The sequence below is a fragment of the Diaporthe batatas genome (assembly GCF_019321695.1).
Source record: "Diaporthe batatas strain CRI 302-4 chromosome Unknown Contig00018, whole genome shotgun sequence".
Lineage (NCBI taxonomy): Eukaryota > Fungi > Ascomycota > Sordariomycetes > Diaporthales > Diaporthaceae > Diaporthe > Diaporthe batatas.
This window is the reverse complement of record NW_025408565.1, coordinates 57,158-84,429: the sequence shown is the minus strand read 5'-3', so window position 1 is coordinate 84,429 and position 27,272 is coordinate 57,158. Positions and strand designations below refer to the sequence as shown.

The window sequence follows — 27,272 nt, the reverse complement described above, 5'->3', positions numbered from 1 at the left end:
GTTGATGAATGATTCATCCTTGACCTCACGCATGGCAACAGACGCTTTACTGGGCGGAATAAACTGCTTGCTATTATTATTGTCGAACTGCCTTTGCAGGCTCTAGGTTCTTTGTAGACAACCTGCCTGTCAGCTCGCCCTTGGTCAAGACAAAATGGTGCCTCCGCACCCGAGCTCAGCGGTGAAGCTGGAGACAAATGGTGGATATGTACCCGAGATCTGGGTAAGCGTTTGCAGCAGAGGACCATTTCCTACCCGCCCAAATCATCCACCGCCGGAAGCGACTAACTCACCGACAGACTTGGTACGCGCTCGGTATATTGATCCTCATCCTTCGTCATGTTGTCAGACTCCGTACAGTAGGCATACAGGGATACCAAGGTGACGACTACTTGTCCATAATTGTATGAAGCTTCGCCATGAAGGACCCTTGGAGCATCTGTGAGTGTTAACAAGCTCTCCCACACCGGCATAGTCTATGGGTCTGTACACCGTCGACACCACCATGGGCTATTTCGCCTACTACACCGGAGGAAACATCGACGTGACAGCCGACGAGGTCACCTCACTCAGCGATGCAGACGTACGCATCCTCGAAATGGGCAGCAAGATGGAATTCGTGACCTGGTACACCTATCCAGGTTTCGTCTGGGTCTTGAAGTTCTGTATCCTCTTCTTTTACCGCCGCCTGACCTTGGGTCTGATAAAGGAGCGAACCCTCAAGTTCCTATTCGTATTTTGCGGCGTTACATGGGCCGCACTGATAATCGCCGTGAGCTCAACATGCCGACCTTTCCGCAATAACTGGACCATCCGCCCGCTGCCCGGCGAGGAGTGCATTTTTCGAGCTCAGAACTTCAAGGCCCTGGCCGCACTCAACATTTCAACTGACATGGCCATCTTGACCATTCCCGCGCCGATGATCTGGCAACTCCGGATACCATTGTGGAAGCGCATCGGCGTCACCCTCCTGCTATGTGGCGGCCTATTTGTCATCTCCGCCGCCATCATCCGCGCCGCCTTGACACTCACCGGCACGCCGAGCGTCCTCAACATCAACCTGTGGGGCTACAGGGAGACTGTGATAGCTTTGCTGGCAGTTACAGCTCCGGTATTGAGCCCGATGTTTAGACCTGGTTTCTGGACGAGGGGCGTCTACGTCGGCCGACCGGCGGATGACCAGCAGCGCGATGCGGAGGAGGAGATTGCGGCCATGGAGAGGGGGAGGAGGAGGAGGCTAATGGGAAGCTGGTTCTTTGGCAGCAGCTTACTGCACAGCTCGTTGTTGACGATCAAGTCGAGCGTTAAGTCGGCCGTTTTCACCACTAGGACGAGGGCTGCAGAGGTGGATCCGGAGATGGCCGAGGCTCCAGCACCAGCACAGCAGGTGTTATCACCTACGGTTGAGGAGCCCGCCAGAGCACAATTGGTCCAGAAATCCGTAGCCCAAGGGCAAGATAGCGAGTCCGCTACAGGGGAGCCTGTCCCGCTGAGGCAAGGCTTGCCCCCTCTCACCGACATAGGTTGATATAGACCTGAGTAAAAGGCAATTGTCTCCAAAGACACTTCTCTAGCAATATTCGCTCTCAACCAGCCATCGATTACCAATGCTCACGATTTATTAATCAGTAACTAGGTATTTGACAGAGGGAGCAAAGGGTTACAGAAAGCGAAATGGGCCAGACTGAAGGACTCGGAGGGCAAACGCCTATTGACTTGCGTAAGTGTAAAATTATGTAAAATCTTCTGCTATTTATTGTGCACGGCATCTGATAAGTCTCCCTACAATAGCTGCACCGCGGGATAACGTTGGGTTCCCAACTCCCGTGATGCTCCGGGCATAACGCGACGAAACATCATTTATAAGCTGGTCCGATCGCGCAACCGGCGCAACTCCAGTCCCCAAGCGCTGACGCAAGCAGCTTGGCAAACGCCGACTGCGGGTAATTAAGCAGACACGATCCACCCTCGGAAAGTATCAACTAGAAGCCGGCGCCTTGACGTCGATCGCCTAATCCATAAATCACGGCGCAGCATCACAGCCTCACTTCCAAGGTTGCACTTCCCACCGAGCAGCGAAATCGGCCACGGCTCAAACGCTGCAGGCCCTTCACATCTGGAAACCAATTCGCCGGCAAAGAAAGCCGCAAACATGCTCGTGAGAAAATTCGGTCAGCCGTGTATCCCTTCATCCTTAATAACAGCCACTCATAGACAGGCTTTAGTACATGCATCTTATGAGCAAAGACTGACCGAGTCCCCTCAGAAACCCACACATCGGGCAATGCAAGGCCCAAGCCGGTCAACTTTGGCGTCATCGTCTTCCCAGCCTTCCAGCTGCTAGACGTGTTCGGCCCCCTGGACGCGCTCAGCCTGCTGTCGCGCTCCTACAACATGAACCTATACATCATCGCTGCCACCATGGACCCGGTGTCCACAAAGAGATTGACACCCCCAGACAGCGGCGGCATCCAACCGGGCCCCTCCAAGTCCCCCGGGTTCGGAACCACCATCCTGCCAACCCACACCTTCTCGACGGCACCGGACCTGGACGTGCTGGTCGTCCCGGGCGGCCAGGGCACAAGGGCGCGGTCGCCAGCCATATCCGAGGCCATTGGCTTCATACGGGAGAGGTTCGACTCGCTTCAGTACCTCATCACCGTGTGCACGGGGGCTGGGCTTGCCGCACGGAGCGGCGTGCTCGACGGGAGGCGCGCGACGACGAACAAGCTGGCGTGGGAGGAGACGACGGCGCTGCGGCCGCAGGTGGACTGGGTTCATCGGGCGCGTTGGGTCAACGATGGGAACATCTGGACGTCATCGGGTATCAGTGCCGGGATAGATGTGACGTTCGCTTGGATTGAGGATGTCTACGGGGCTGATGTCGCGAAGGATGTTGCGGATCGGATGGAGTACACGCGTGTAACGGATCCTGACAATGATCCATTTGCTGGCCCACGTGATTGAAAAGGGTTTCCGGGCTCACTTGTGCCACATATCCAAGTTGTGACGAAGACAAGACAATTGACAAATTAAACAAGCATGTGATTGTGGTGTGGAAGAGCGCCATGGGTAGCAGGCCCGAGAGGCCTCAGAAATAATAATCCGGCTTCTGTACACTTATTATGAGCTCGACCAAGGACTCTTGCCACATGCGATTGAAATAAGAACGGGCCAGGCACAATTCTGCACCATACTATAAATACGGCATAGAGTGAAGGATAGTCAACCTTTCACAGGTCATTTCCTATTGTTTATGGCACTGGGTCATGATGCTTTGAAAATGTTGCATAGCCTCTCATCATGAGGGTACAACTAGTGTATTTACACCAACAAGATAGTAACTATGTACAGGAAACAACAGCCAATCCTCCACCGCCCACTGCAGCCCATTGCCAGTAAGGGCCTCAACCATCCTCCTGTCCCAATGACAGTGAGGAACAGACAGCTGGCTTGGCTTTGCGGGTTGCTACACTTATCGCACGCTGATGGTGTAAGCCGAGGTAGTCATGACGGCGTTGGAGCCGGTGAAGGGCTCAGTGCCGGCCTGCAGGGAGGTGATCCACAGGGAGTTGGACAGGCCCTGGTTGCTGACGAGGTACTTGAAGAAGAGGTTCAGGTCGCCGGAGAAGTTGGTGACGGTGGAGTCAGCAACGAACGAGAAGACGGTCGTGTCGCCGTTGGGGCCCTTGAAGAGCTTCCAGGTGTGGCCCGCGATGGTGGTGGTCGCGACCGGCGTGGACCCCGTGCTGGAGATGGGGCCGGCGCCGCCGTAGGCCGCCAGCCAGACCATGATCTCGTACTTGTTGGCGCCGCCCGACGAGGTCGACAGCCACAGGTCGTACGAGACGTCTGCGACCATATTGGAGCCGGTGTAGCTGATAGGTGGTAAGGGTTTTGGTTAGCTTTTTTCTTTTGAATCGCAAGTGAGACGAAGGAGGCGTTTGGAGTCTGCAACTATCATACGTACCCCCACTTCCAGACCGAGTTGATGGTCGACACAGCGCTCAGCTGCTTGTTCACCTTCTCAACGGCGACGCAGGGGAACGACTTGACCTGGCCCTGGCCGCCGGCCCATGTCCACGACGTGGACCACGAGACCGTGTTGCTCTGCAGGTCGTTGAAGGTGGTGCACTGCGAGCCCGAGGTGGCCGAGGCCTGTCCCCAGAGGTTCTGGTAGAATGTGTACTGGCCGGCAGTTGCGGTTCCCCACTGGCTGCAGAAGGTGGTTGCACGCTTCTCGAGGGCCGAGTCGACACGGGATGGCTCGCCCTGAAGGGTTGACGTCGGGGCGGCGACGGCGGCGGAGGCCGCCAGCAGGACGCTGGAAAGTGCTGCGTTGAACTTCATGTTGACGAACTTGAGGCGCTGAACAAAGAACTGTAAGTCGGGAGGGAATGAGTGCGGTGAAGAGGTAGGAGGTCTCCTCTGGTAGATATGTTCTGGAGAGTATCGCAGATGGACAAGAAGGGCAATGATCAACTCGCCGGAATAGACGTGAATATTTATTCTACTCGGGGGCTACGGTCATGATTCCACCTACGAGATTGCTTCGCTGGACTACCTCCGGGCCAACATGCCCATCCGTCTTAGTGTAGCATAGCAAGTCATTCGCTGTGGTCAGAATAGCAGGCCACATCTCCGTGGTGTGGATCACTTTGTCCGAGCGTGGTGATCCGACGCCAATTTCCTTCCAAACCGCTATCCCCAATGACGCCCGCCTGGGCCGAGGCTTGTTCCAAAAGTTAAGCTTCAGAGTGGATCGACGGCACTGGCGGCAACTGCCGACCATGGGCTAGACTTGGTTGTTTTGTTTCCACAAGTGGTGACTAGTCAGGGGGCTCGACAGTTGACAAAGTACGCGATGTGCGCACGATGTGGTGTATAAGCCACCTGACACCCCCCTGCCTCGCAGATTCAAGGATGACCATGGACTTCGGCCCCGGCGGACATGGACGGTTTGCCTCAATCCAGAACTGCGGACGCCCACTTCCGCAACGGTGATCCTCGGGGGAAATCCACCAACCAGGTACCATGGACCGCTAGCCCCTGACTCAAGTGGAGCACGGCAATGCACTGCAGAGAAGACAAGACACGACAAGTTGTGTTGTATTGCACAAGCCCGGCGTCCGACCACTATCACGATTTGTCGAGAGCTTCTTAGGTTCTTCCGTTTGCTATTGCAGCATAGCCGCTCCACTGCCGAGTCTCTGGAAATAGAACTATTGTATTATAAATTTACTTCTTTTAGCTACTTATTTTAGTTAGAATTTATGACTTGGTCGGTAGGTCTTAGTTAGACTCCTAAATCAAGACGAAACAACTAGACTAAAATAAAGATGAATTAGTCTGAAGAAGAAACTAAGGACTAAATTTATAACCTTGGGATGGGTCTATGCTTTGGCCGTTAAAATCATTGACGCTGTGTTGTTCTACTGCAAAACTGCCTAGGTAGGTGCATTCAAAAAGAAACGGAAACCAAGAAATGAGAAATGATCTTGACATCTAGGAGAAAATCGAGAAAGTCAGTAGAGCAAATGAGTGATAAATTATGGACATGTGCCATAAAACAGCCCTTCCTGCAGCTCTGTTCTAGCACGGCAGCATACAGGCATTGTTCAGCTTCATGGCCGCTTTGGTAGGCAGGACTTGGATTTTGTTCAATCACTACCTAGGTATCTAAGAAGAATCACTGGCAGCATCAGTTTTCTCTCACATCCAAAAAAGCCTGACAGTACTATAACTGTCACGACAGGGCAAACTGATTGTTATGCGACTCAATACAGCCCGAATCTTCCGTTTTACCATTTACAAGGCATTCCAAGTTCCAGCCGTAAAAGGTGCACTGTCTACTCCGTAAAGGCATGAAGTCCAGGAGAGAAGATTCGTCGAGGAATGCCTAGGTAGGAGTAACTAATTCCCTTTCCAACCTGGTGTGTCCACGGTCCCCAAGACAGACAGAAACATTTACACACACAGTCTGAGGTACACAGGTAGGGACGAAGGTTAAACACGACCTCAGCTAGGAAGTGATCGCCCGGAGAAATGAGAGGGCAGGTGTGATGGTGGGTTCCAACCCCACAGCACAGGCTAGTAACGTTATCACAAGCGAGGAGGATCCGGTCCCGCGCGGGAATGAAGCAATGTATCCACGGTGCTGATATCGCTTACAGAGTGCTTCTTGTAGTCGACCAGATTCCGGCAGCCCTTCAGACCGCATTCGGTGCAATTATTTAATTCACCCAACCGGCCGAACAGCGGAAACCCCACCTGGGCACGCTTCACGTGGAGCATCGCCCCACGCCTGCCCATAGTCCAGACCTGGCTACGAGGTGCCAGCGTTCAGGAGCCCCACCCACTGGCACGTCCCACGTGAATCACTGCAATCACTCGATTCATTTCATTCACAAATTCACTGGTCTTGCGCGTTTACCGCCGTATGAAGGCGCCATGTATGTCCTCGGAACGTAAGCGGAATCGAAGCGAACCAGTCACATGTGCACACATTCACTCGATTGATGCCAGAGTCAAGCACTCAAAGACCACCGGCTCTGCAAAACGCAACGATAATTGTGGTATCTCCCTGAATTAGCAAGGCGGCCGGCCATTCCTCAAAGTACCGGCCACGTTCATCAATGTTCCAATGCAGCGCTCAATGTGCCCGGGTGTGATTGCTCCACCAGCATAACACCATCAAAGGTGCCCGCCCACTCTCAAAGAGCCCAGGACCACAAGAGTCCAGACGTTTGCTGTCTGACCACAGCAGTCAACCCGCAGCATAAGACCCAGGCCCCCTCTAATTTTCATGCCAGACGCCGGCGATGTTCGCATCATGGAACCCACGTGCTTCCTTTTAAATGCAAATACCTCGCTGCCAAAAATGAGCAATGATCAAAGTTCAGGCTGAGGGGTATATGCAGAAACTTTTCACCTCCGATTTCCCACGTGCAAGGATTTTATACACCAGACAAAAAAAGAGAAATGTCTCGCCTGCGTTCCTAGGTTCTGAGCCGGCGACCTTTGCGCCTCGTCAGAACAATCCTTTCGGCCTCGTCGGCTCTCATGTCGTATCCATAATCCACCTCCCATTCCAAAAGCGAACTCGAGGAGTTACCGGCCTCTGCAAGACAAAGTGTCTCTCGCCAAAGCGGCCCGCCAAGTACTAGTTTGCAGCCCTTGGCCGCAGTCCCGAGCGAGGCCTCTATCCAGGCTGCGGGCCTGGGGTCACCGACGGGCTGCTGGTCTGCTGCAGGCTCTGGCGGACGCTCGGCGGCAGCTGGGCGGGGATGTCCTCGCCGGCAGAGCGGTCAGATTCCTCGTCCGAGTCCGAATCGCTGTCATCCAGGGCCATGGGCTCATCAGCCGTTCCGAGGCCCTTAGCACTCGCGGCTGAGGCGGTGGCGCGCGGCATGGTGGGGTCCGTCATCTCCACATGGGCCGCGGTGGCGCCGGATAGTCCGCCCATCTCGGAGTATGCCACCCGCTTGGTCTCGGACGGGGCGGACCCAGAGAAGCGTCGCTTGTTGCCGCCCGCGACCAACGGAGGCTCTGCAGTGCCCATTGGTGGCTGCGAGGCAGGGACACCGGCAGGGGCACCAGGGCGGTTGACGCTCGCCCAGGCGGAACCGGTGCCGCCATTCGAACGACGTGCGACAATGGCGGGCGGGCGAGAAGGGGTCGAGGCGGGGGGACGACCCGGGCGCCCTGGGGTTCCGATGGGGAAACCGTTGTCTGCTGCGAGCTCGGCGGCCGTCTTGTACTGCATGCGATCCCTCTCGGCCTGGATCTCGGCCTTTGTCCTCCTCATGCGGAGCCTGACGCCGTACTTCTTGCGGATCAGGGACTGCTTCGTGCCGAAAGAGTTGGAGAGGCCGTCGAGCCGGGTCTTGCGGTCCGTGTCATCCTGGATCTCCCTGGCCTGCCGGAAGCGCTCACCGTAGCTCAGCTCGGCCTGCCTGAGCTCCTCCTGCATGGCCGCCAGCTGCTCGGGCGACAGGTGTGCGTAGGGGTCGGTGACGGCGCCGTTTGGTGCGTGTAGGCCCGGGGTTCCGAGGCGTGGGCCGCCTGACGGAGAGGATTGGGCGACAGCCTGCGTCGACGCGGGCGCAGACTTGGGGGTAGGCACAAGCTTGGGTGCCGCCGCCGGGGTGGATGCGGGGGCCTCTGGCTTGTACTTGGTGGCGGTGGGCGTAGCAGGGGGCATGACAGGGGGCGGCGGCGGCATGGGCCTCCATGGATCCTTGAACTTGCCGCAGATGTTGTTGGCGTTATGGTACTGGACACCCATTATGGTGGTGAAGCCTTGGCCACAGTGCTGGCAGGAGAACTTATAACCGCCGGGAGCAGCAGGTAGGCGCGTGCAAACCTTCTTGGTGATGTGGTGCTCATACGCCGAGCGGTAGACGAACTTGCGGAAGCACATATCGCAGTACATGAGGTCGTCCGAGGGTGCATCGGGCAGGGGGGCTGGCCTCGGCTGGATAGGCGGCAGGTTCGCGCCCTGGGGTTGAGGAGTTGGGACGGGCATCGACTGTTCGTCATAGTCGACCGGGGACAGGGACATGGCGTGATCGTCGTCCTCGTCCACAACATCGCTAGGTTCATAGCCAAGGCGCTCGGCTCTAGCGAGGGCATTGATGAGGCGCTTGGCGTCGATGGACTTGAGGCGAAGCTGGAGGGCGGCGTCGAGGAAAGATTCACTGGCCTTGGAGAGGATCTGCGAGGCCACGGCGTCGATATCGGCACGGGTCATGGTGTCGATGATCTGGGCCCGTCCAGCGGAGATCAAGGCGCCTCCAAAGTCACGTATGCCGCGCTGAACGGCGGCCGGGGTGGCATGGTGGATACTGGCGTTGAGCTACATTCGAGGACGGCCGGTCAGCGGGCTGGTCTTTTGGATCATGACAGACAGTATTTGCAGGGGGTAGAGAATGGGACAGCAGTGTGTTGGTCTTGTGGGGGGAGAGGAAGGGCGTAGAGGAAGTGGCGAGAGCATAAAAACATGATCATGACGGAATGAGATGAAAGACTGGACTGGACTCACAACGAAGGCCTGGTGGAAGTCAGAGCCGACCAGGCACTTCTCCCAGTTGTCGCGCACGGAGCGTCTCACGGCCTCGGGGACGGCCTGGTGTATGCCGAAGCTGATTCTCGTCTTGTCGTCGAGGAACTTCTGGTCGGCGTGGATATGCTCACGGCCAGGCGAAGGAAAGCTCATGGCGCTGGGAGCAGCGGCAAGAGGAGGGGCGGACGAGGCGGGAGCAGCAGGAGGAGGTGGAGCAGGGGTGGCGGCAGGGGCCAGGGGCTGCTGCCTGTAATCACGAGGAGACTCGGCACGCCAGGTCGGGTTGTTCTGGTACCTGGTGGTCCTGGTGTTGTGGGTGTTGTTGATGTGGTTCAAGTTGTTGACCGGGGCCGGGGCCAGGGCCGGCTGGGTGGCCGCAGGAGAGGCTCGCAGCGGGATGGGAGCCGAGGGCAGCGCCGGCGACTGGTGAGGAGTGTTGCTCATCGAGGTCCGGCCGGCCCGGGCGCCAAGGCCGTTGACGGTGGGGGACGCCGTGCGGGTCGGGGCTGCCACGGCGGGAGCCGGATCCACGGCAGGGAATGCTGCAGGGCGTGGAGGGATGGGGACGGCGGCGGATGGCGGAGCAATATCCGAGACAATGCGCGGGGGCGAGGGAGGTGCACTGCCAGGTGCATCGCCAGGCGCAGCAGGAGCTGGCGACAACGGAGCGGGTGCTGTGCCCGAGGCCATGTTGGCGACGGGCACGGCGACAGGCACGGCGGCAGGCAAAGGGCTGGTGGTTTCCTGGTTGCTTTCTGTGGAATTGACTATGCCATTTGCGGGTTCTGCCATGTTGCCCTCACCGTCCTTTGGGGTTGCATCGCCCGTGTCGACGTTGGTGTCGGCGACGTGGTCGACGATGGGGTCGACGGTGGATGGTGCGGGAGCCATTGATGGCTTCTCGTCGCCGTCGGCCGAAGCCATGATCCTCGAGTGGGCTGACAGCCGACCAATGAATAGTGGTGGGTTTTGCGAAAGAAAAGAAGCAGAGAGAACAAGCACTTCGAGTTGAGCCTTTGAACGGGTCTCAGGCCTCGCTCAAGGCAGGGTTTGGATCCCAGCAAACGGCGGGAGAGAAACGAGGTTCCAGAGTGTGCCAGACCTACTTCGCAATTCTGGTCTATCTCGAAGTCAGAAAAACCATCAGAGAAGAAGGGCTGAGGATAGTGTGTCTATCCGTGGGTGCAAAAGAAGAACGAGGTGAGGCCAAGAGTTTGGAGTCGGAGGGGTTGGCGATGCGCTGCATGCGACGCGAGTGGACGTGACCACCTGCAGTCTTGAAAGTCTTGAGAGGCAGGCCAGGAAGGAGCAGCAAAACCCACCATGGGCGACCAGACAGTCAACCTTGGCAGCGCAGTTTCAGCTTCTGCTGGACCTCGTTGCGGCTTTGAGGTTGAAGCCAAGGTCCAAGTAGAAACCGCGTGGGGGGAAAAGGCAGACAGGATGGCAGGGCCAAATCTTGGATGAAGTCCCAGCGCGTCGTCTTTGCCAACGCGACAAGATCGCTGCAGGATAAGAAAGTGCGATGTAGGTGTGCTTACCTTGGATTGGACGTCGTTGCTGCTGCTGGTCCTCATCCACAGCTCCTTCTTGAGAAAGAAAAAGCCTACTGCGCTACTGGTCAACTGTCAATGGCCAAACTGCCCGTTGACTTCCGACCATGGAATTTATTTCCTCTGTACTTACTCGACGTTGAAGTCTAACGCAAGGGGGCGTCCGAGGTGGGCCGTGTGCTGGAAGTGGAAAACCGCGTACCCCTAGGCAGACCACATGCGGAAAGGCGGGATGAAAAAAACCAAGGGTTATCAAGGGAAATGGTGTAAAATGAGGCGGAGCATCGAGGGGTAGAGGGCTAGGTAAGCAGCTTTTATAACATAACCCCCTTAGGTTAAATTTTTGACACAGCATAACTACGCTAAACCCCTTTTGTCCAGCCTGAAAAAGAGCTTGCAAATTTAGAGCCCCACTTTAATTAGGGTGTATCAGGGACATGGCTGGTTGATTGGCTGGGAGCAGGACGGCATAATTAAACTCCAAAAGGTCTTGATTACAAGTTTAACAAGATTCATCAAATAAGCATGCGACCAGATCAGCCTCACAGCTTGTTTGGATGCACCAGCTGGTCCAGAACTCATGTTGACAATCAAGCTGGGCTGGCTGTTCAGTGTTTGATGGAAATGAGCTGCTGCATTGGCGGCACGCATAAAAAGCCAGTCGGTTTGGGCCTAGACTTGTGTCGTACAATGTGTATGCACACCGACACCGCCTTGGCAGCCGGCGGTGCGATGAGTGTGCAGTTCCCGAGGTGGTACAGGCTCCATACTCAGGCTGCTGGCCGAGGAGCGCGCACCTGCTGTGGTGCTGGAGGCTGGATTCGAGTCAAATGGGCTGACCCTGTCTGAGCCAGGGCCGGTAGTCCAGCATTCAATGCCAAGGTGGTGTCAGACTCTGAGCTGGGCTATCCTCCGAGTGTGAGTGCTCAAAAGGAAGAGACATTGAGTGAGGGAGGTAGACAACAACGGTGGCAGCATGGCCGGGCTTCCGACCCCGAGAAGCGGAGGCCGAAGCCGCCTTTGACTCGGCCGATGGGATGGAGGACTCGGAGATGATTGCCCACTTGTACGGCACGTGCAGCAGGTGGAGGGAGCCTGGTCCGTGTGTCGAGTGAGCCGATCTCTGCAAGGCTGATGGGACGGGCAGGACGGGCCAGCCGGTCATGAGCCACACGCCATGACGTTTTATTCCCGCGCCACACGCCACATGGAAGGAGCATTCGGAGGTGGGGCAGATTGGGGATTGGGGATTGGGGACTCGGGGCCATCTGACTTTCCATGTTTGCCATGTCAGTGATGCTTGAACCTGAATTGGCGATGGGAGTTCCACTTTTGATGAGTGGTTCCACACTGGTCCACATGCACTCATTGATTTTGATCTTGCTGTGTAATGCATTGACTGCAAAATTGTTGGTAAATTTGAGCTTGCTGGTAATAAACATAAACATAGGTGGCAGGCAGACAGACAGACAGGCAGAACAATGACACAACCCTTGCCAGGCTAGTCCCATAGCGGAAGTCCGCCCAAGCCACTCCCATCCTTCCCGCGCTGCACGTCAGCCTGGGGCAGCAGTTTGGTAGGTTGGTAGGGTAAGTACTCCGTAGCAAGTTAGCATGTTTGTTGGTCGGCAGGAAGGAGCAGCAACACTGCCTCGACTGACTGAGGGACCGACCGGTCGTGGGTTTGTGCCCGTGCCTGTTGCCCGTGCCTGTTGGGCCAAGTTATCTGGCTTTTCGCCTTTTCAGCTGGTGCCGTCCTTTTGATGATCAATCACAGCCACTGCGCCTCAGAGCCCAACCTTGGCAGACCCGTCACCCGTCCCGCTTGCAGGCATGTCGACTTTTGACTTGTGTATGACCCGAAAGCGATAGTGACGAACCGCCGAGCATTCATCAGTACTTATTATTCCTGTTCCCGTCTCCGGGGCTCTTCTGCAGCCCGTCTGTCGCCTTTACACCCACACACCTACAGCTGATTGTCGACCTGTAATCCCTACCCTTTTTTTTTCTTGCCTTCTGGAATAAAGTTTCTCGATTAGGTATCAGACAGCAACTCACCTTGGTCTCGTGCGACACCAAGTCAACATCACCACAGGTGCAGCTCGAGCACCGTTTGTCTGACCACTCCATCAAGTGCGGCTCGCAGCTCTAAGCTCGCAGCTCTCAGCTCGCAGCTCGCGGCACACGTCACACGTCACATCGATAATGTCATACGGGGCCTATCAACCCTACGGACGTAAGTTTGACCCAAGACTTCCTCTTCCGCCCCCGTCGCAAGCAGCCCCAACACCATCTCTGACACCACCACAGAACCACCGCCTCAGGGTCAGTGGGGAGCTCCTCCTCCTCCTCCTCCCCAGGGTGGGGGCTACGGATACAACGGGGGCTATAACCAGGCACCGCCATATCCTCCCCAGGGCCACTCTCCATACCCGCCCTCGCCCTACGGACATCCCCCACCACCTCACCAGGGCGGCTACGGCGCCCCGCCGCCAGGACCTCCACCGTCTGAACTCTACGGCTCGCCCGCACCGCCACCAGGGGGCGCACATGGCTACTACCCCAGCCAACCTCCTCCGCCAGGGCCGCGACCACCGCCTGCCCAGTACGGAGGACAGGCCCAGTATGGCGCCCCGCCGCCGTCAGGGCCCCCGACGGCCCCGTCTCCCGGCTACGGCCCCATGCACCAGATCCAGTGGGACCCGAACCCGACCGCCGACGCCCTGAGGAAGGCCATGAAGGGCTTCGGCACCGACGAGAAGGCCCTGATCCGCGAGCTGGCCGACAAGGACCCCTTCCAGATCCACGCCATCAACGAGGCCTACCAGCGCAACCACCGCCGCAACCTGGTCGCCGACCTCAAGAGCGAGACCTCGGGCTGGTTCGAGTACGGCCTGATGATGCTCGCCCGCGGGCCCCTCCTGGCCGACGTCCACCTCCTGCACGACGCCATGGCCGGCCCCGGCACCAAGGAGCGCGCCCTCAACGACGTGCTGCTCGGGCGCAGCAACGCCGACATCAACGCCATCAAGGCCGCCTACCAACACACCTTCAAGCGCGACCTGGTGGCCGCCGTCAAGGACGACCTCTCCATGAAGACGGAGCGCCACTTCGAGATCGTCCTGTCCGCCCGCCGCGCCGAGGACTCGGCCCCCGTGATCAAGCCCGACGTCGACCGCGACGTCGACGCCATCTACGCCGCGACCGAGGGCAAGCTCGGCACCGACGAGATGCGCGTGTGCTCGATCCTGTCGACGCGCAACGACGACCAGATCCGCGCCATCGCGCACGAGTACCGCCTGAAATACGCCCGCGACCTCGAGACCGTCATCCGCAAGGAGTTCAGCGGGCACATGGAGGACGCGCTGCTGTTCCAGCTGCGCCGCGGGCTGGACCGCTACATGCACCAGGCCGCGCTGCTCGAGGACGCCATGGCCGGGGCGGGCACCAAGGACTACCTGCTGGTCTCGAGGGTCGTGCGCTCGCACTGGGACCGGGCCAACATGGCGAATGTCAAGGGGGCCTTTGAGAAGCGGTACGGGCGGAGTCTGAGCCGCCGGATCAAGGGGGAGACGAGCGGGGACTACGAGAGGTTGATGATTGCTTGTATTGGGGAGCGCTAACCTGCCCAGGCGGACTGTGTTCTGGGTGTGGGCTTTTTCCTTGGGTTGGCTTGGTTTGGGCTCGGCTGGGTTGATGAGACATGATTGACGCGCAGCATTATTCCCCCTTTTCGATTGTACATATTCCTCTTCTTGGGCTTTGGGAACGGAATACCTAGGTACCTACTTATAAGAATGCTAATGCCATTAATAAGATTCCTCTGCTGTGATGTTGAGGTGAAGTGTAGTGGGTGCAACTTGGGGGAAAGCTTTCAAGCAGTGTATGTACGAGTAAATTACCAGGAATATCCCGTCTATATACTACCCACCCATCTATTACATGCAAATATCCTGACACGGTACGGAACGAAGCACAGAGATCGATGCCACAGTCTCATCGGATGATCCGTACAACCCGCCTCCCAGCTCTTGGTGCGGTGCTGTTTGATGATGGGCTCCGCCAAAGGGAGACACCAAAAGCCCAGCCCTGTTATCATCATTGTCCTTCTCTTTTATTACATGATTACACATTACCTATACCCATCATTCATCCTACAATCTTTAGTCATTTTACATCCCACGTGCATCGTGATCGTTGAGGTCCGTATTTACATTCGCACCCGTGGACCCTCCCTCTCTTGTGACGGGGCCCTGCCGCCGTCCTTGTTGGTCTCTATCCAGTCTGGTATAGACAACAGTCTTCCCATGCCCGCCGCTAGACCCGGGTCCCGTTCCAGGCGGGGTACGTAGTGTGCCACTGCCCGTTGTCGTACGAGGTCGAGGTCGAGGTCGAGCTGCTAGTACTGGTGACCAGGGTCGAGGGTGTCGGGACCTGGCCGGTGGAGTATATGGGGGGGAGGCCGGCGCCCGAGGACGTTGGGTATGGTGGTGGTGACGCCGTCGGGGTATAGGCGGTGCTGGATGTGACCTCTTCTGAAGTCGAGCAGGAGGAGGATGTGAGGGTCGAGGATGTCTGGGCGGTGGTAGCGGTAATGGTGGTGGTAGGTGCGGCACTCGGGGTCGTCTCCGAGGTGCTTGTGATAGAGCTCGTCGCTGTCTCGGATGCAGCTGAGCTGGGCGGCGCGCTAGAGACGGTCGAAGAGAATGAGGAGGAGGAGGAAGAGGAAGAGCTCGTTGATGGCGGCGCCCCGTCAGTCACGGTGTGTGTGGTGACGATGGTAACAGGAGCCGTGGCGGTGACTGTGGTCGGCGCCTCGGGGGCCACCACCGAGATGTCCGTCTTGGTGACGGTGGTTGTGCTTTCTTTTGAGGTGGTCGTGGTGACGGTGACCTCGGGGATTTCTGTCGGCGACGAGGTGACGGTCCGCACGACGGTGGTGGTGGTGCCCAGCTCTTCTGTCGTGGCCGGGCTGCCGCCGTCGATGGGCACGATCGAGTAGCTCGCCCTCGGCTGGAGTGGCCGGAGGGCGGCGTGAAACCTGCCCAGCTGCTGGTCTTCTTTTGGTTCTTGCTGATCGGCGACGAGAGGACGACAGTCTGAGGCCCTGAAGAGAGCAGAAAGTGCGATGGCAAGGAGCGGCGCGGGAAGACTGAGCAGACGCATCTTGAATCAAGACGAAACAGCACAACAACCACACAAAAAAAGGATCGACGTGGAGCTTGGGCCCTGACTTCGAGGCTTTGATCTGACAGAGCCACGGAGAACAAACAGAGAACAAACAGACAGACTGTCGATTGTTACTTGACAGAGAAAGAAGACTCGGCTGCCAAGTGGAGACGGAGAAAAAGGAAGGGACGAAACAGAGAGGAACAAACCGAGGGAAATGGCCCAGGGGGTTGGGTCGAGGGCATTGCGGTCCTTATTGGACCTGTCATACTGCCCGTGGCGTGCATCACCAGTCCTTGGTGGCGCCGAGGTGGTGGTGGAAAAAAAAAGACGGTGGTTGGGAAAAGACGCGCATGCATGCAAAGCAAGGAAGGAGTAGGATCTGAGGCAGTTCGTGATTCTGGTGAGGAAAACAACCTTGGAAGCCTTACCATCTTATCCCCACCAAGGAACACTGCGGGGGTGGCCTGGGCTTTTGGAGGGGCTGGGGACCGGGGTCAGCTTCCCCAAGCGGGTAGCTCCCTCTTGCTCCCCCTGGGTGCAGAGCCCCCACTGTGACGTCGGGCAGGGGGCTTCCCCAGGGCACATGGGGCCTGCTGTCTCGTGAGTGGCTGCTGCTGACCTGCTGCAGCTTGGGTCAGCGGGCCATTCCGAGAAACACCAGCCTCCGCAGTTCTTTTGGGTTTCGTCTGAACTCGTCTGATCGCGCTGTAGGGCTGCTTCTATAGGATCGCTTCTATACCACACATGCCTGCCTTGAGGATACCAGGCTTTTGTTTGCGGGCCTCCTTGCCTCCCCAGTCACATGCTGATAACCTCGAAAATATCGAAGATGAATCAAGGGCGAATGGCCTCTGCCGGGACGGGGAGAGGATTATGTATATATGTAGGTACCTAGGTGTAAAAGTACTCGCCCAATCAACTCTCTGGCCGATTTCTAAACAGCTTTTGTGGTGCTGGGGAATTCCCATCCTTGGCCACTCCTGACTGGCCGCCAAGCAGTACCTCAACATGTGAAGTAGATGTAACCACAGTATTCTTGAGAGCGTATGTGTTCTGTCGGAGTGTTCGATACCCAGCGCCAACAACGTTGTGTTTAAACTCGGCCAGCTGGCACAATATTTATGAAACCAATGCCACCTGAGCCGTCGGATAAGTGAGTTGGGCGTTGGCCACGTCTGATCAAGTTCTCAAAGTTCGGTTCGATCCTCCGAGCGAGCGCGTATTGCGATCAATGTGCTTTTATGGTCCTGAAGTCGGGCCAGGCGACCATGGCCTCTGAAGGTAGGCCATCTAGCATTTGCTTCGTGGCCGTGCCACCACTGTTTCAGCACTTGTTATTGGTTGCTTTGGCGGTTAAAGTCGCAATGCGGTACCGTGGGTTGTGCGGCTCGGTGTGAAAGTGAAGAAGATCGTGGGGGCCAAGAGGTCATTCAATGATGATAGCATTGAATCTGTTGCGACGTGTGCATCATGTTTGTGGGCAGTTATAACTCGGCCATGTCCCATTACACGACGCCTCCATCTTGACGGATTCCTCTCGCGATTTTATCATTGATGCTGAGTGGCGGTTTTGATCAGTCCCATTTAGATCCAAACTACTCCCAAAACTCGACAGTGCCTTGCAGTATAGCATCAATTGATGTCCCCGTGTGTATCGCGGACCATTTGACTATTCCCAACGTTTAAACCGTGGAAGTGAAGACCCAAGATGTCACTTTGGATCACCCTCGCATGGCTCACAGCTACGGCGGGCCAGCCAACAACTGACAGCCACTTCATCGGCTGGTATATCCAACCGGACATCAGTAAGTTTTGATAATTCTTTTCATCACGATATATCCTCCTTCTGACCCTGAACCAAAATAGCTTCAAAATTTACTGCCGGTACTGGATGGAGTACCTTAGGGACGGTTGCCGGTGACTGTGTGCCCTCAAACACTTGTGCTCTCGGTACGGCGTGTACCTCAGGCACCTTGTTCCGCAACGACGGAAGCTCAATCATATGGTCAGTATATCGAATCCGTTTCCCTTGAACGCGAGTTGCCAAATACTTACTTTGCTTAACAGTAATCCTGAATTTCAATGTGCTACCTGGATCATTTACGAGACCGTTCCTTTTGGTGCGCCTTCTGCTACCAATTGGGCGTGTAGGGTCACGCCAGCCGTTTCCAAAATTACCCTCTATAGGAACTTACCGGAAACACCTGCGAGTGTAACTACGGTGTGTAAGTCCAGTCATCCTTTGCGAAAGTAAATGAGTCATATCCGTCGCAAGCTCCTGACCTATGCCGATAGTTATTTCAGGCGACACTACTACAGTTCCTACGATGAGCTCTCAAGCTTCCAGCGTCCCACCATCTACTTCCACTACAGGCCCCTCAACTACTCCGTCGACTGTTTCTCAAGGTGTAATAAGCAACGCTTGGATCGCCGGGGCGGTAGTCGGACCTATTGCGAGTCTTGGATCGTGTGTAGTGGTATGTTGGTTATGTATGCGACGCCGCAAGCAACACAGCCGAAATCTGGGTATGTGGCATGGATCACATGGCCACTGGAAGAATGCTGATACACCGCAAGTCGAGCACAAGGCTGGGGGGAAGCCCGTGGCTCCGATAGTAATGCTTCATGCGGATTCGGCGCCAAGAACAGCTGAGCTGCCGGGTTGATGTGGGTTGGGGTGGTATGATCTGCAGGATGTATGTCATTTTACAAAGTTAAGAACAGAAGGGCGACGTTTAGTCCATGCAGGGCTTTAGCTATATTGTATTTTTTATTTAATTATTTATTTATTTATTATCTTTTTAACTTTTAAATTAAGTATTAGTTTATATTTTAAGTATAAAGTTAATAAATATTTAATATATACCTTTAAACTTATTTACATATAAAGTTATTAACTTTCTTTATAAAGCTTTCTCTTTTATTAAATTCTTTATATATTATATAAAAGTAGATAAATCCTTAATAATAAAGTAGTATATTTAAAAGAAAGATTTAATTTTTAAATACTTAAATTTTTACTTTTTCTATATAATATTTATTTAATATATAATAAATAAACTTTATTTATTTTTTAAAAGTTTTAATTTTTTATAAAATTTATATAAAAGGTTTTTTAAATAAGTTTATTATTATAGTATTATTATTTTATTAATTATATATTTAAAATAGAGATTATGATATATTTAATTTATTTAATAAAAATAGATTTAAATAGTTATATAATAAATATATTAATAAAGAAGAGTTAGTTTATTAAGTTTTATATTATAAAATTCTTCTTTTTATAAAAGTTATTTTAAGATTATTTTAATTTTATTATATAACTATTTTATTAATTATTAACCTTTAGGCTACTTATATTAATAATATAATACTATTAAAAGCGATACTTTTTAACTTTATTTATATAATATAAAGTTTAATTATATATTTATATATTATATTCTTTTTTTATTATTATTAATATTATATTTTTTTAAATATTAAATCTTAAGTGTTTACTATTATATAAAGGTATTATATATATTTTATATATATGGGGATTAAAAACGAAACCACTTAGTCTATGTAGATGTCCGGCTGATAGCCCTGAAGAGGTTTTTTTTGGGGGGGAGGGGGCAGGGATGCTTCTAACACGTGTTAATTATTAATGGAAAATTGGAGCCACATTCCGGCTTATCCCATCTTCCACTTGTTAGGCCGACCTGTCTCGAGATATCCATGGTTAGAATGACCTGACTACCCTAGGATAGCTACGGTCGCATGGCGGACACCTGGGCACCAAAGGAAAATTAATTGCATTTTTCTGGCATCTGGATTTGAAGCAGGATGACTAGAAGAATGCGCACCATGGTGTGCCGTTCTGAAATAGTAGATGCTTACCGAGGTATGTTAACCGTCCTGTGTTCGGTTCGAAAGCACCCGGCACCGAGACTGACTCCTAGGTACGTAGAACAGAGAAAACCCTTTTCTTTACCGTATCTATCACCGTATGGAGGCGCCATGTATGTCCTCGGACGTATGCGGGATGGAAGCGAAACCAGTCAATCGCATGTATCAAGTACTATCTCATCCATCATGTTACAAGCCAATACAAGACCTGAGGCAATACAAGGTCTGAGGCTAGAAATATCTCCACTTTTGCATGCAGCGAATTCTGGCTGGAACATTGAACGTATTACTACTGGCCAAGGCACACATTCCGGCCAAGAAGACAACCATGGAGTTGCAGCTGTTCTGACCAGTTATGGTCCATTGACAACTTCAAGCTCTACAGGTTGTCCAAGATAAGCTGGACCTCGTTGTCTGCATCCTCGAGGATATGCTCTGGCGGGTACTGCGGCTTCCAACCAATCTTCCTGCCGCGCTCAGCAGTGAAAGTACATCTGTTTTCGTTAGCTTCCGATCCGTGCATGTCATTATCACTGATATCCGAGGCCAAACTCACAAACCGCCAATATGCATCGGCACAAGCTCAGGCGGGGACTCAAGCGCCGCTCCCATCTGCTCTAAGATGCTGCGGTTCGCCGGCACGACCGAGTCGTCCCCAATGATGTTCCTCTTGGCCAGCGCCGCGGCCATGGCCGTGTAGAGGTCGTCCCAGGCCACGCTGCCCGGGGACGCGAGAAAGTACCCATTCTTGCCGTGTCCTGGATCCTTGCCGTCGAGGATCTGGCGGAGGATCTCGATGTACAGGGTGGTGTTGTCGAGGACGTGGCAGACGGGCCATGTGGGCTGTCCCTGGTCGACCTTGTACATCCTTTTCATCGCCCGTGCTGCCTTGACGATGGCCACCGTCTGGATCGAGATGATGTTTCCGAAGCCCTCGCCCCTGCCGTAGACAATGCACGGTACGAAGATGTAGGTGCGGACTCCGTGCATCTCGCCTCCCTCGGTAACAGTATTATTGACGATTATGGCCTACGGATAGGTTGTCAATCATTGATGAAATTCACAGGAGGCGGTCGCACTGTGAACCCGACTGGTTCACACTCACCTGCTTCATTATTTCGAGTGGTGCTGTCTCCGCCTGGGTCTTCTGGACGGAGTACAGCTCCGGATCTGTATCCAGAAGCGGTGCATTAGTTGGTGCGCCAGCGTGAGACGAGAACACCTTTGCCCCGGTTGTCTATCGGTTCGATCTGGTCAGTATGTCACTCACTGGGGAACACGGACTCAGGGGCTAGGTACGCCACTCACGTGTAAGAAGTGCACCTCCTGGCCCGTCGCCCGCTTGACCTCAGCCAGCGCCTTGATGAAGTTCATCGGCGCTTCGCTCCTCAGAGCATCGATCATGTAGTATACGATGGTGATACCGAGGTCCACGACCGCCTTCCGGACAGCAGCCTCGTCCAGAGTGTTAAACGCCAGGGGCTCGGCACCGTACTGCTTGACGGCCTCGGCCTGTGTGTCCGTCCGCACCAGCGCATAGAGCTTGTCATATGCTGCTGGGAGGCCTGCCTCCTTCCAGCGGGCGAGCAGTGTTCCGCCCAGGTAGCCTGAGCCGCCGGTGATGAGGATCCTGTGAGATGACATGCTGTTGGCCAATTTGTTGCTGGGTTGTGAGGTTCTGCGGTCTTTGCTGCCTGGGTATTGTATATATTCGGGGGCTCGGTGCCGAACAGAGGACCGAAGTGGGACCCTGATTTACAAGCAGCGGCTGTCCGCCCGAACGGACGCCGCCTGAGGTCGGGGATGCTGTCAAATGCACCGGGTTCCCCACCTTGTGGCAAACGTCTCTACCAAGTACCGAAGCCAGGCATTGCCAGTGATGGATGCGTGGAATTCGGTTCAGTCCTTCAGAATTTTTATCCTCCTTGACTTGCTTTTGGTGGGACTTTTTTTTCGCCAGACAACGTGCCGTGACTTCGACTTCATCATGACGAATCTTTGACCAGCTTCTGAGGGACACCAACACCTGGGCAATGACTAATTCGACCCAATCCGGGACAAATTCCAGGGTCTAATGCGTGGACTGCTGTCAACTGAGCCACTTACTTATCATCATCATCATGCCCGAATCGCCAATCTCAGAACCTGAGGTCTGCAAACGCTCCATAGGTCTCAACTCGTGCTTCCGCTGAAAGTATTCTCATTTCTGTAATTTCGAAAATGTGACTCACTGCACCTAGGTACTGATTGAGCGGGGATTGTGCTCTATAGGTAACTACACGATGAGTTCACTTCACCTCTGAAGATTTCAAACAAGATGGATACCACCATTGCCTGGCCCAAGTTTGCCCTCCTTCTTGAGATTGCTCAAGCCGTCCTTCATCCTCTGCACTACGATCTTGCCGTACACCGCTGCCTGCTCAGGGGTTGGGTTTGGTGGAGGGCCCGGCCCCTCCGTCTTCGTGACATCAAGCCGCAGCCATGGGATCTCCAGTGCCCCATTGATACCCTCCACCAGCCTCACAATCTCTTCGATATCCTTATCCTGGTAGGCGCCCCCTATCAGAAGAGCTTGCGGCGGCGAGGACCAGTTCCCGGTCCCGAGCGTGGTGGATGGGTTTGGTGGTGCTTGTCCCTTGAGGAGGAAGGGGAGCTCATCCTTGATCGAAGAAGCGAGTGTCATGTGAATGACTGCGTCCGCTCGTCTCAGCGTTGTCTCTCGGGTACAGCAGAATAGGTGATCTCCACGGGAAAGGGGGTACTTACCCTCGTACTCCGGCTGCATGAGGGCAACAACCATGCTCCCGACCGCTTCGGTGCGGCCAGTTGCTAAGATGGGGATAGATGCTTCAGACATGATCGACTTGGTCACAAATTTTAACCGGATGAGACTCTTCGAGATCGCTTGGTTGTCTGCGATAGTATTTATAGGATCTGAGAAATCCCCGAGATCATCTAGGCATCCATTCAAAGGATTCTCTTTGCTAACTTTGACACCAGTAGACGGTTTTCTTTTAAGAGAAAAAAAAAGCTGGGTCTTGAGCGTTTACTACTGTACGTTGGCACCGCATAAGTTTTATGTGGTTTCGCTTCTATTCCGTATACGTCCGAGGACATAAGTTTTATATGTATGGGGATTACAAACGGAACCACTCTTTGCTCACATTCCCCCGAGCACTCCGGGCCGTCATCATTGATCCAATGGCCACATACGCTAAGACCATTTCCGGATGTGGCATGTGAAACTGTCCGACCACCGTAATAAGGCGCTTTAGCTCAACTTGAGATCCGCGCGATGACCTCGGAATCTTGATTGCGGTCGTTACGCCCTGGCCGGTGAGCGCAGAGATTATCGAAAACCATTTATTTGAACTTTGAACAGCAGAGGTGATGTACGTCAGACACCCAGCCGGACGAGACATAATAATAATCTTTGAACCAAATTTAACATTTCTACAAATTGCGTCTCTCTACCTAGGTATACTGTTATCAGCATTATGCTTTTTTGCCTCTGGGTCTTTGAGCGTTCACAAGTGCCCCATGTATGAAGGGGCCGTGTCAGTGCAGCTTTGTTGCATGTGAATTAAGAACGAAAAGACTTATTATTTGAATGCATGCATAGATTTTCCTGGAGCATCTTTCGCAATCACGGTGTGTGGAAATCTTTATAATCGTTGTACTATACATATTTACAGTGGTCTTTGATGAATCTACAAGGACTAACATCGGATGAGAAGGATGGTCCTCAGGATGCCTTGTTGTAAACGATGTTAAACGCGGGGCTCTCCGCGCGGTCAAACTCTTCTATCTTGCTCTGGTCACCATAGACGTGGAGTGCTTCGACGACAACCTTGTATTCGCCCTCGGGAGCGAAAGTGCCATCGTTAAGCTGGCCGTCCCAGACAGGAGCGGAAACATCGCGGGATATCCACGGTCTCGGAGAGCGGGCAATCTGGCCGATCGTCATGATATCGCCGGAAACCGCGGTCGCATTCTGGACAATAGACGGCGTCACGGGCACAACCCAGAAGCGGGCAAGTGGAGAGCCAAAGGCCATGTTGACGGCGATCGCGGCTATGCTGGTGTTGGTCCCATTGGCGGTCCCCTGAGGCGGGAGGTTGAAAGTGTGGTTGCCCGGAAGAGGGTCGAAGGTTCCGGCGTCGGCGGCTTCGGATGTTGTCAGCCATACCGAGTCGCTAGAGTCGACCAGGACGGTGACGTTGTGGAGGCTTCCCGAGATACCCTGGTAGGGCAATGTGAAGCTTGACCCGTCAGACCCATTGAGCGCGATATAGCCAGACCAGACGGGGAGGCGAGCTACATCGAGGGCGGGGGGCGTAGCCGTGACTTCGATTGTTGCATTGCCACCCGCTGCAATAGTTACTTTGGATTCGCTGAGGTCCAGTTCCGCGTATTCAGCAACCATATCGTTAGGGAAGGACATTGGAAAGGGCGATGCGTCTGGCCCGGCTGCGAAAGTGTAGGCGGTGGCGGCACCAATGTTGCTAAGTTCATAGGTCACGGCTTCTGTGTGGAGGTTGCTGATTGTAAAGCTCTGCTTCGCAATGTTATCGGTGTCGTTGAAGGAGAGACTGGAAACGCTGATGAGAGAAGTAGCATATGCCGCATCAAAGGCTTGGACAAGACCGGCACCCTGCTGGGGTACTGGAGCAAGGTATGGCCGCGCTCCGAACCCAATGTTGAACCTTGAAGGCTTTGCAGTTGCGGAGAGAAAACTCTCCAAGACAGCAGGTTCAAACGTTCCGCGAACCTGACCGACTAGAGCGAAAATAGCGGCGACCAGAGGCGTCGAAAGACTAGTTCCTGAGTTGACCTCGAACAAGCCTTGTGACCTAGGTTGAAGGGTCACAATGCTGCCACCCGGAGCGCCGAATTGAGGCTTCGAGTAGCCGTCAAAGTTTGGACCCCAGGAGGTGAGATTCGATGGGTATCCTCCCTAGTTCAGGTTAGACAACTGTTCAGAAGGCATTTCAAACACGACTTGGAATTTGCATCATACCGTTGCAGTGTTGGGTGTCAAGTCCAGGAAGCGGGTGGCTTTGGAGGGATTTGTCATGCTGACAACAACTTCAGAACCTGCCTGCAGAGCTGCAATCCACTTATCTCCTGCTTCCGCAGTAGCAAGACTGGCGCCAACAATCGCCGGGCCTCCCCCATCGAGTACGATGGAAGGGATGTTGATGGGTCCAGCAACTTGGTTGTAGACCATCAGATACTTCGCACCCGCGGACGCAGCATTCTCCGCTTTCTGGGAATAGTTACATTCTCCACGGCGGACCAGAACAATCTTGCCGGTCAGGTCCGGAGTGCCAGCGGAATAAGGGTCGCAGCCGTTCTCTGGTCCAAACTTGCTCACGCTCGGGCTCCACAGGGGAAGGCTGACATTGTCCCAAGCGGTTCGATCAACACTGGCCACGTAATGAAAGTCCACCGGGCTGCCTCCGTCGATGGTGTAGGTGTCCTGGAAGTATGGGGTGGGAATGAAAGTATTATCGACCGAGGCGACCGAAGTCACTCCCTTGCCGCCTGCAGCACCACCACCGAAGAACATGCCCATCAGACCGGAGTTGCCAGCGCCGAGAGTGCAAGGAACGCCAGCAGCCACGATCCTGGACACGGAAGCTGACCAGGGCTCATTGATCCAACCGGCTGGGCCTGAGATCGACGCCGTGATGATGTTGCTGCCATCCTCGTATGCCTGGTTGAATGCAGCTATGACGACGTCGGTAGTCACGCCTCCGTCGCCGCATCCAAAGACCTACAGAAAGACAGTCTTGTCAACAGTTTTCTCACTCTAGTGGATGTCAGGGAAAATAAGGTGTGTCTGTGTTAGCTGGATGTCAATTACCTTGTAAGCTCCTAGAGTAACGTCCGGCGCCGCGCCAGTGAACCCAAGGGAGTTGTTCTGGGATGCAATAATGCCGGCAACGCCGGTCCCATGTCCCTGGCAGTCCATGGGGTCGGACTTGGGCTTAGGAAATGTTTTGAATGTCCCGTCAAAGTCATCGCCAACCAGATCGGTACCATACCCTACAAGGCAGCCATCTCCAAAACAACCACCCAGGGCGGGATGCAGGTAGTCAATCTGAGGGCCACAAGGTCAGCACAAGCCGGTGATTGGAGGTTACAACCAGAACTTACACCGGAATCGATGACGCCGATCTTGACCCCCTTGCCAGTGATTCCCTTGGCCCTAAGCTTGTCGACCTGTGTCATGACATGGGTAGAGAAGTTGTCCTCGCCCTGCTCTTGTCTTTTGACAAAAACCGATTCACGGGATGGCTGGGCCGTCCATGCCGTCCATGGTCGTTTTTGCCGATCAGGCCCCCTTATAGCTGTGATAGGATACGCAGCTTTGACAGAGGCAAGTTGTGCGAGACTCGTCACTTTACCCTCGGCCGTGTCGGCATCGTGGAACTGGAGCGAAACCCCCTTGAAAAGAGAATAGGTCAAGTTTAGACGGGTGGTAGCGTGGACGTTCGTTTCAGCGTAAAAGTCCGAGGCGTCCTAAAAAGAGAGCTGTGGTCAGCAGTGTATTTGAACGTCAAACATCACCAGTGGAACCATCTTGGGTTGGCGAACCTGCCCATCGTGAAGCTCAAAGATGTAGCCGCCCGGAACGGCAGCTGCGGTTGGCGTCTCAGCCCCCCTAACCACAGCGGCTGCCAACAGAAGCGAGTGTAGTAGGATTGTGACAGCCATCGAGTCCAATAACGAATGTAACTTGTGCCCCTGGTTGAGTGGTGACCACTCGAGAAACGGTTCCGGAGCAATTAAAACAAAAATGGCCCGGACCCAGAAGTTTTATACACGTAAAAGCGGGAGGAGAGGGACAGGCCAAGCCTGTCAATAAAGATAGATCGCCATACATCGTCGGAGACTCGCAACTATGCAGGCTACCCGTGGAGTGATGGACAGCACGGCATGCCGGGTCGGTCGGGCCATAGGGAGAGAGATTCGTGGAAATGAGAGTGGACCTACTAAGAACAGACCTGGCTTAAACTTGGCTAACTGATCATGATAAATTTAGACACAATTAACCGCTAACGACTACCAGCTCTGTGGAAAGATTCCTCCAACATGGTCTCGTTTCGTGAACCCATAAAAGCCGAACTCCATAAATTAAAGTTGGCGTGTCGTGGCTGACTCAATGATCCAGACCATGGCCAAAGGGGCGCAGGAATTTTAGCACGGACGAACGAGGCCCATGGCGTACTTGACTCGCGCATGTTGGTGGATTCTCGGTCCCTGAGCTCCACAGTCGAGATGTGCTTCACATAGGGGGACTTAAACAGGGAGCATTATCCAGCTTGCACAAGAAACCACCCAAACTCAAATAAGGCGGAAGCGACCGGGACGGTCCAGCGGAAGCGACCGGGATGGTCTAACTGATTTGGCTTTATGGTGCCCTCCTAGCACTGCCTTGGTTATAAGGCTATCAGTAGGCTCTAACCTAAAAACGACCTCTTCGACGACTTGGCTAGCCTACATTTCCCGAGCAAACCCAGCAACCCTCAAGAACGCATTGCCGAGCATTAAGCCTCAATGCCAAATTGAAATGCAAGGCG

At 54.2% G+C, this 27,272-nt stretch overlaps 8 protein-coding genes across 8 annotated transcripts; 2 read left to right on the top strand and 6 right to left on the bottom strand.

Moving 5' to 3' along the window:
- Positions 1-154: 154 nt before the first annotated feature.
- Positions 155-2,967, top strand: KVR01_012260 (uncharacterized protein; the record flags this gene model as incomplete). Its single annotated transcript, XM_044786901.1, has 4 exons — positions 155-223; positions 300-404; positions 476-1,441; positions 2,248-2,967. The coding sequence occupies 4 exons, from the start codon at positions 155-157 to the stop codon at positions 2,965-2,967; spliced, it is 1,860 nt and encodes a 619-aa protein (XP_044638838.1).
- A 508-nt stretch (positions 2,968-3,475) lies between these two features.
- KVR01_012210 (uncharacterized protein) lies at positions 3,476-4,350 on the bottom strand (the record flags this gene model as incomplete). Its single annotated transcript, XM_044782928.1, has 2 exons — positions 3,476-3,878; positions 3,971-4,350. 2 exons carry the CDS (start codon positions 4,348-4,350, stop codon positions 3,476-3,478), a joined length of 783 nt encoding a protein of 260 aa, XP_044638788.1.
- A 2,196-nt stretch (positions 4,351-6,546) lies between these two features.
- KVR01_012161 (uncharacterized protein) lies at positions 6,547-10,874 on the bottom strand. Its single transcript, XM_044794676.1, has 4 exons — positions 10,751-10,874; positions 10,606-10,681; positions 9,044-10,184; positions 6,547-8,857 (listed from the first exon to the last, which is right to left on the bottom strand). Exons 3-4 carry the CDS (start codon positions 9,986-9,988, stop codon positions 7,202-7,204), a joined length of 2,601 nt encoding a protein of 866 aa, XP_044638739.1. The 5' UTR covers positions 9,989-10,184; positions 10,606-10,681; positions 10,751-10,874; the 3' UTR covers positions 6,547-7,201.
- Positions 10,875-12,127: 1,253 nt separating this feature from the next.
- Positions 12,128-14,428, top strand: KVR01_012129 (uncharacterized protein). Its single transcript, XM_044792751.1, has 2 exons — positions 12,128-12,853; positions 12,928-14,428. Exons 1-2 carry the CDS (start codon positions 12,823-12,825, stop codon positions 14,238-14,240), a joined length of 1,344 nt encoding a protein of 447 aa, XP_044638707.1. The 5' UTR covers positions 12,128-12,822; the 3' UTR covers positions 14,241-14,428.
- A 588-nt stretch (positions 14,429-15,016) lies between these two features.
- Positions 15,017-15,783, bottom strand: KVR01_012148 (uncharacterized protein; the record flags this gene model as incomplete). Its single annotated transcript, XM_044793148.1, has 2 exons — positions 15,017-15,304; positions 15,379-15,783. 2 exons carry the CDS (start codon positions 15,781-15,783, stop codon positions 15,017-15,019), a joined length of 693 nt encoding a protein of 230 aa, XP_044638726.1.
- A 4,196-nt stretch (positions 15,784-19,979) lies between these two features.
- On the bottom strand, positions 19,980-21,581 carry KVR01_012131 (uncharacterized protein). The gene is made up of 4 exons (XM_044782187.1): positions 20,992-21,581; positions 20,789-20,920; positions 20,240-20,712; positions 19,980-20,177 (listed from the first exon to the last, which is right to left on the bottom strand). Exons 1-4 carry the CDS (start codon positions 21,325-21,327, stop codon positions 20,063-20,065), a joined length of 1,056 nt encoding a protein of 351 aa, XP_044638709.1. The 5' UTR covers positions 21,328-21,581; the 3' UTR covers positions 19,980-20,062.
- A 410-nt stretch (positions 21,582-21,991) lies between these two features.
- Positions 21,992-22,540, bottom strand: KVR01_012299 (uncharacterized protein; the record flags this gene model as incomplete). The annotated part of the gene is made up of 2 exons (XM_044791961.1): positions 21,992-22,374; positions 22,450-22,540. The coding sequence occupies 2 exons, from the start codon at positions 22,538-22,540 to the stop codon at positions 21,992-21,994; spliced, it is 474 nt and encodes a 157-aa protein (XP_044638877.1).
- An 888-nt stretch (positions 22,541-23,428) lies between these two features.
- KVR01_012289 (uncharacterized protein) lies at positions 23,429-26,406 on the bottom strand (the record flags this gene model as incomplete). Its single annotated transcript, XM_044782900.1, has 5 exons — positions 23,429-24,640; positions 24,704-25,462; positions 25,553-25,789; positions 25,846-26,211; positions 26,287-26,406. The coding sequence occupies 5 exons, from the start codon at positions 26,404-26,406 to the stop codon at positions 23,429-23,431; spliced, it is 2,694 nt and encodes an 897-aa protein (XP_044638867.1).
- Between the last annotated feature and the right edge of the window lie 866 nt (positions 26,407-27,272).

Coding starts and splice junctions, on each gene's coding strand:
- KVR01_012129 (XM_044792751.1), top strand. CDS start 12,823: ATGTCATACGGGGCCTATCAACCCTACGGAC. Junction 12,854..12,927: donor GGCCTATCAACCCTACGGAC/GTAAGTTTGACC, acceptor ACACCACCACAG/AACCACCGCCTCAGGGTCAG.
- KVR01_012161 (XM_044794676.1), bottom strand. CDS start 9,988: ATGGCTTCGGCCGACGGCGACGAGAAGCCATCAATGGCTCCCGCACCA. Junction 8,858..9,043: donor ACTTCCACCAGGCCTTCGTT/GTGAGTCCAGTC, acceptor CCTCGAATGTAG/CTCAACGCCAGTATCCACCA.
- KVR01_012131 (XM_044782187.1), bottom strand. CDS start 21,327: ATGTCATCTCACAGGATCCTCATCACCGGCGGCTCAGGCTACCTGGGC. Junction 20,921..20,991: donor AGGAGGTGCACTTCTTACAC/GTGAGTGGCGTA, acceptor TCGAACCGATAG/ACAACCGGGGCAAAGGTGTT. Junction 20,713..20,788: donor CACTCGAAATAATGAAGCAG/GTGAGTGTGAAC, acceptor ACCTATCCGTAG/GCCATAATCGTCAATAATAC.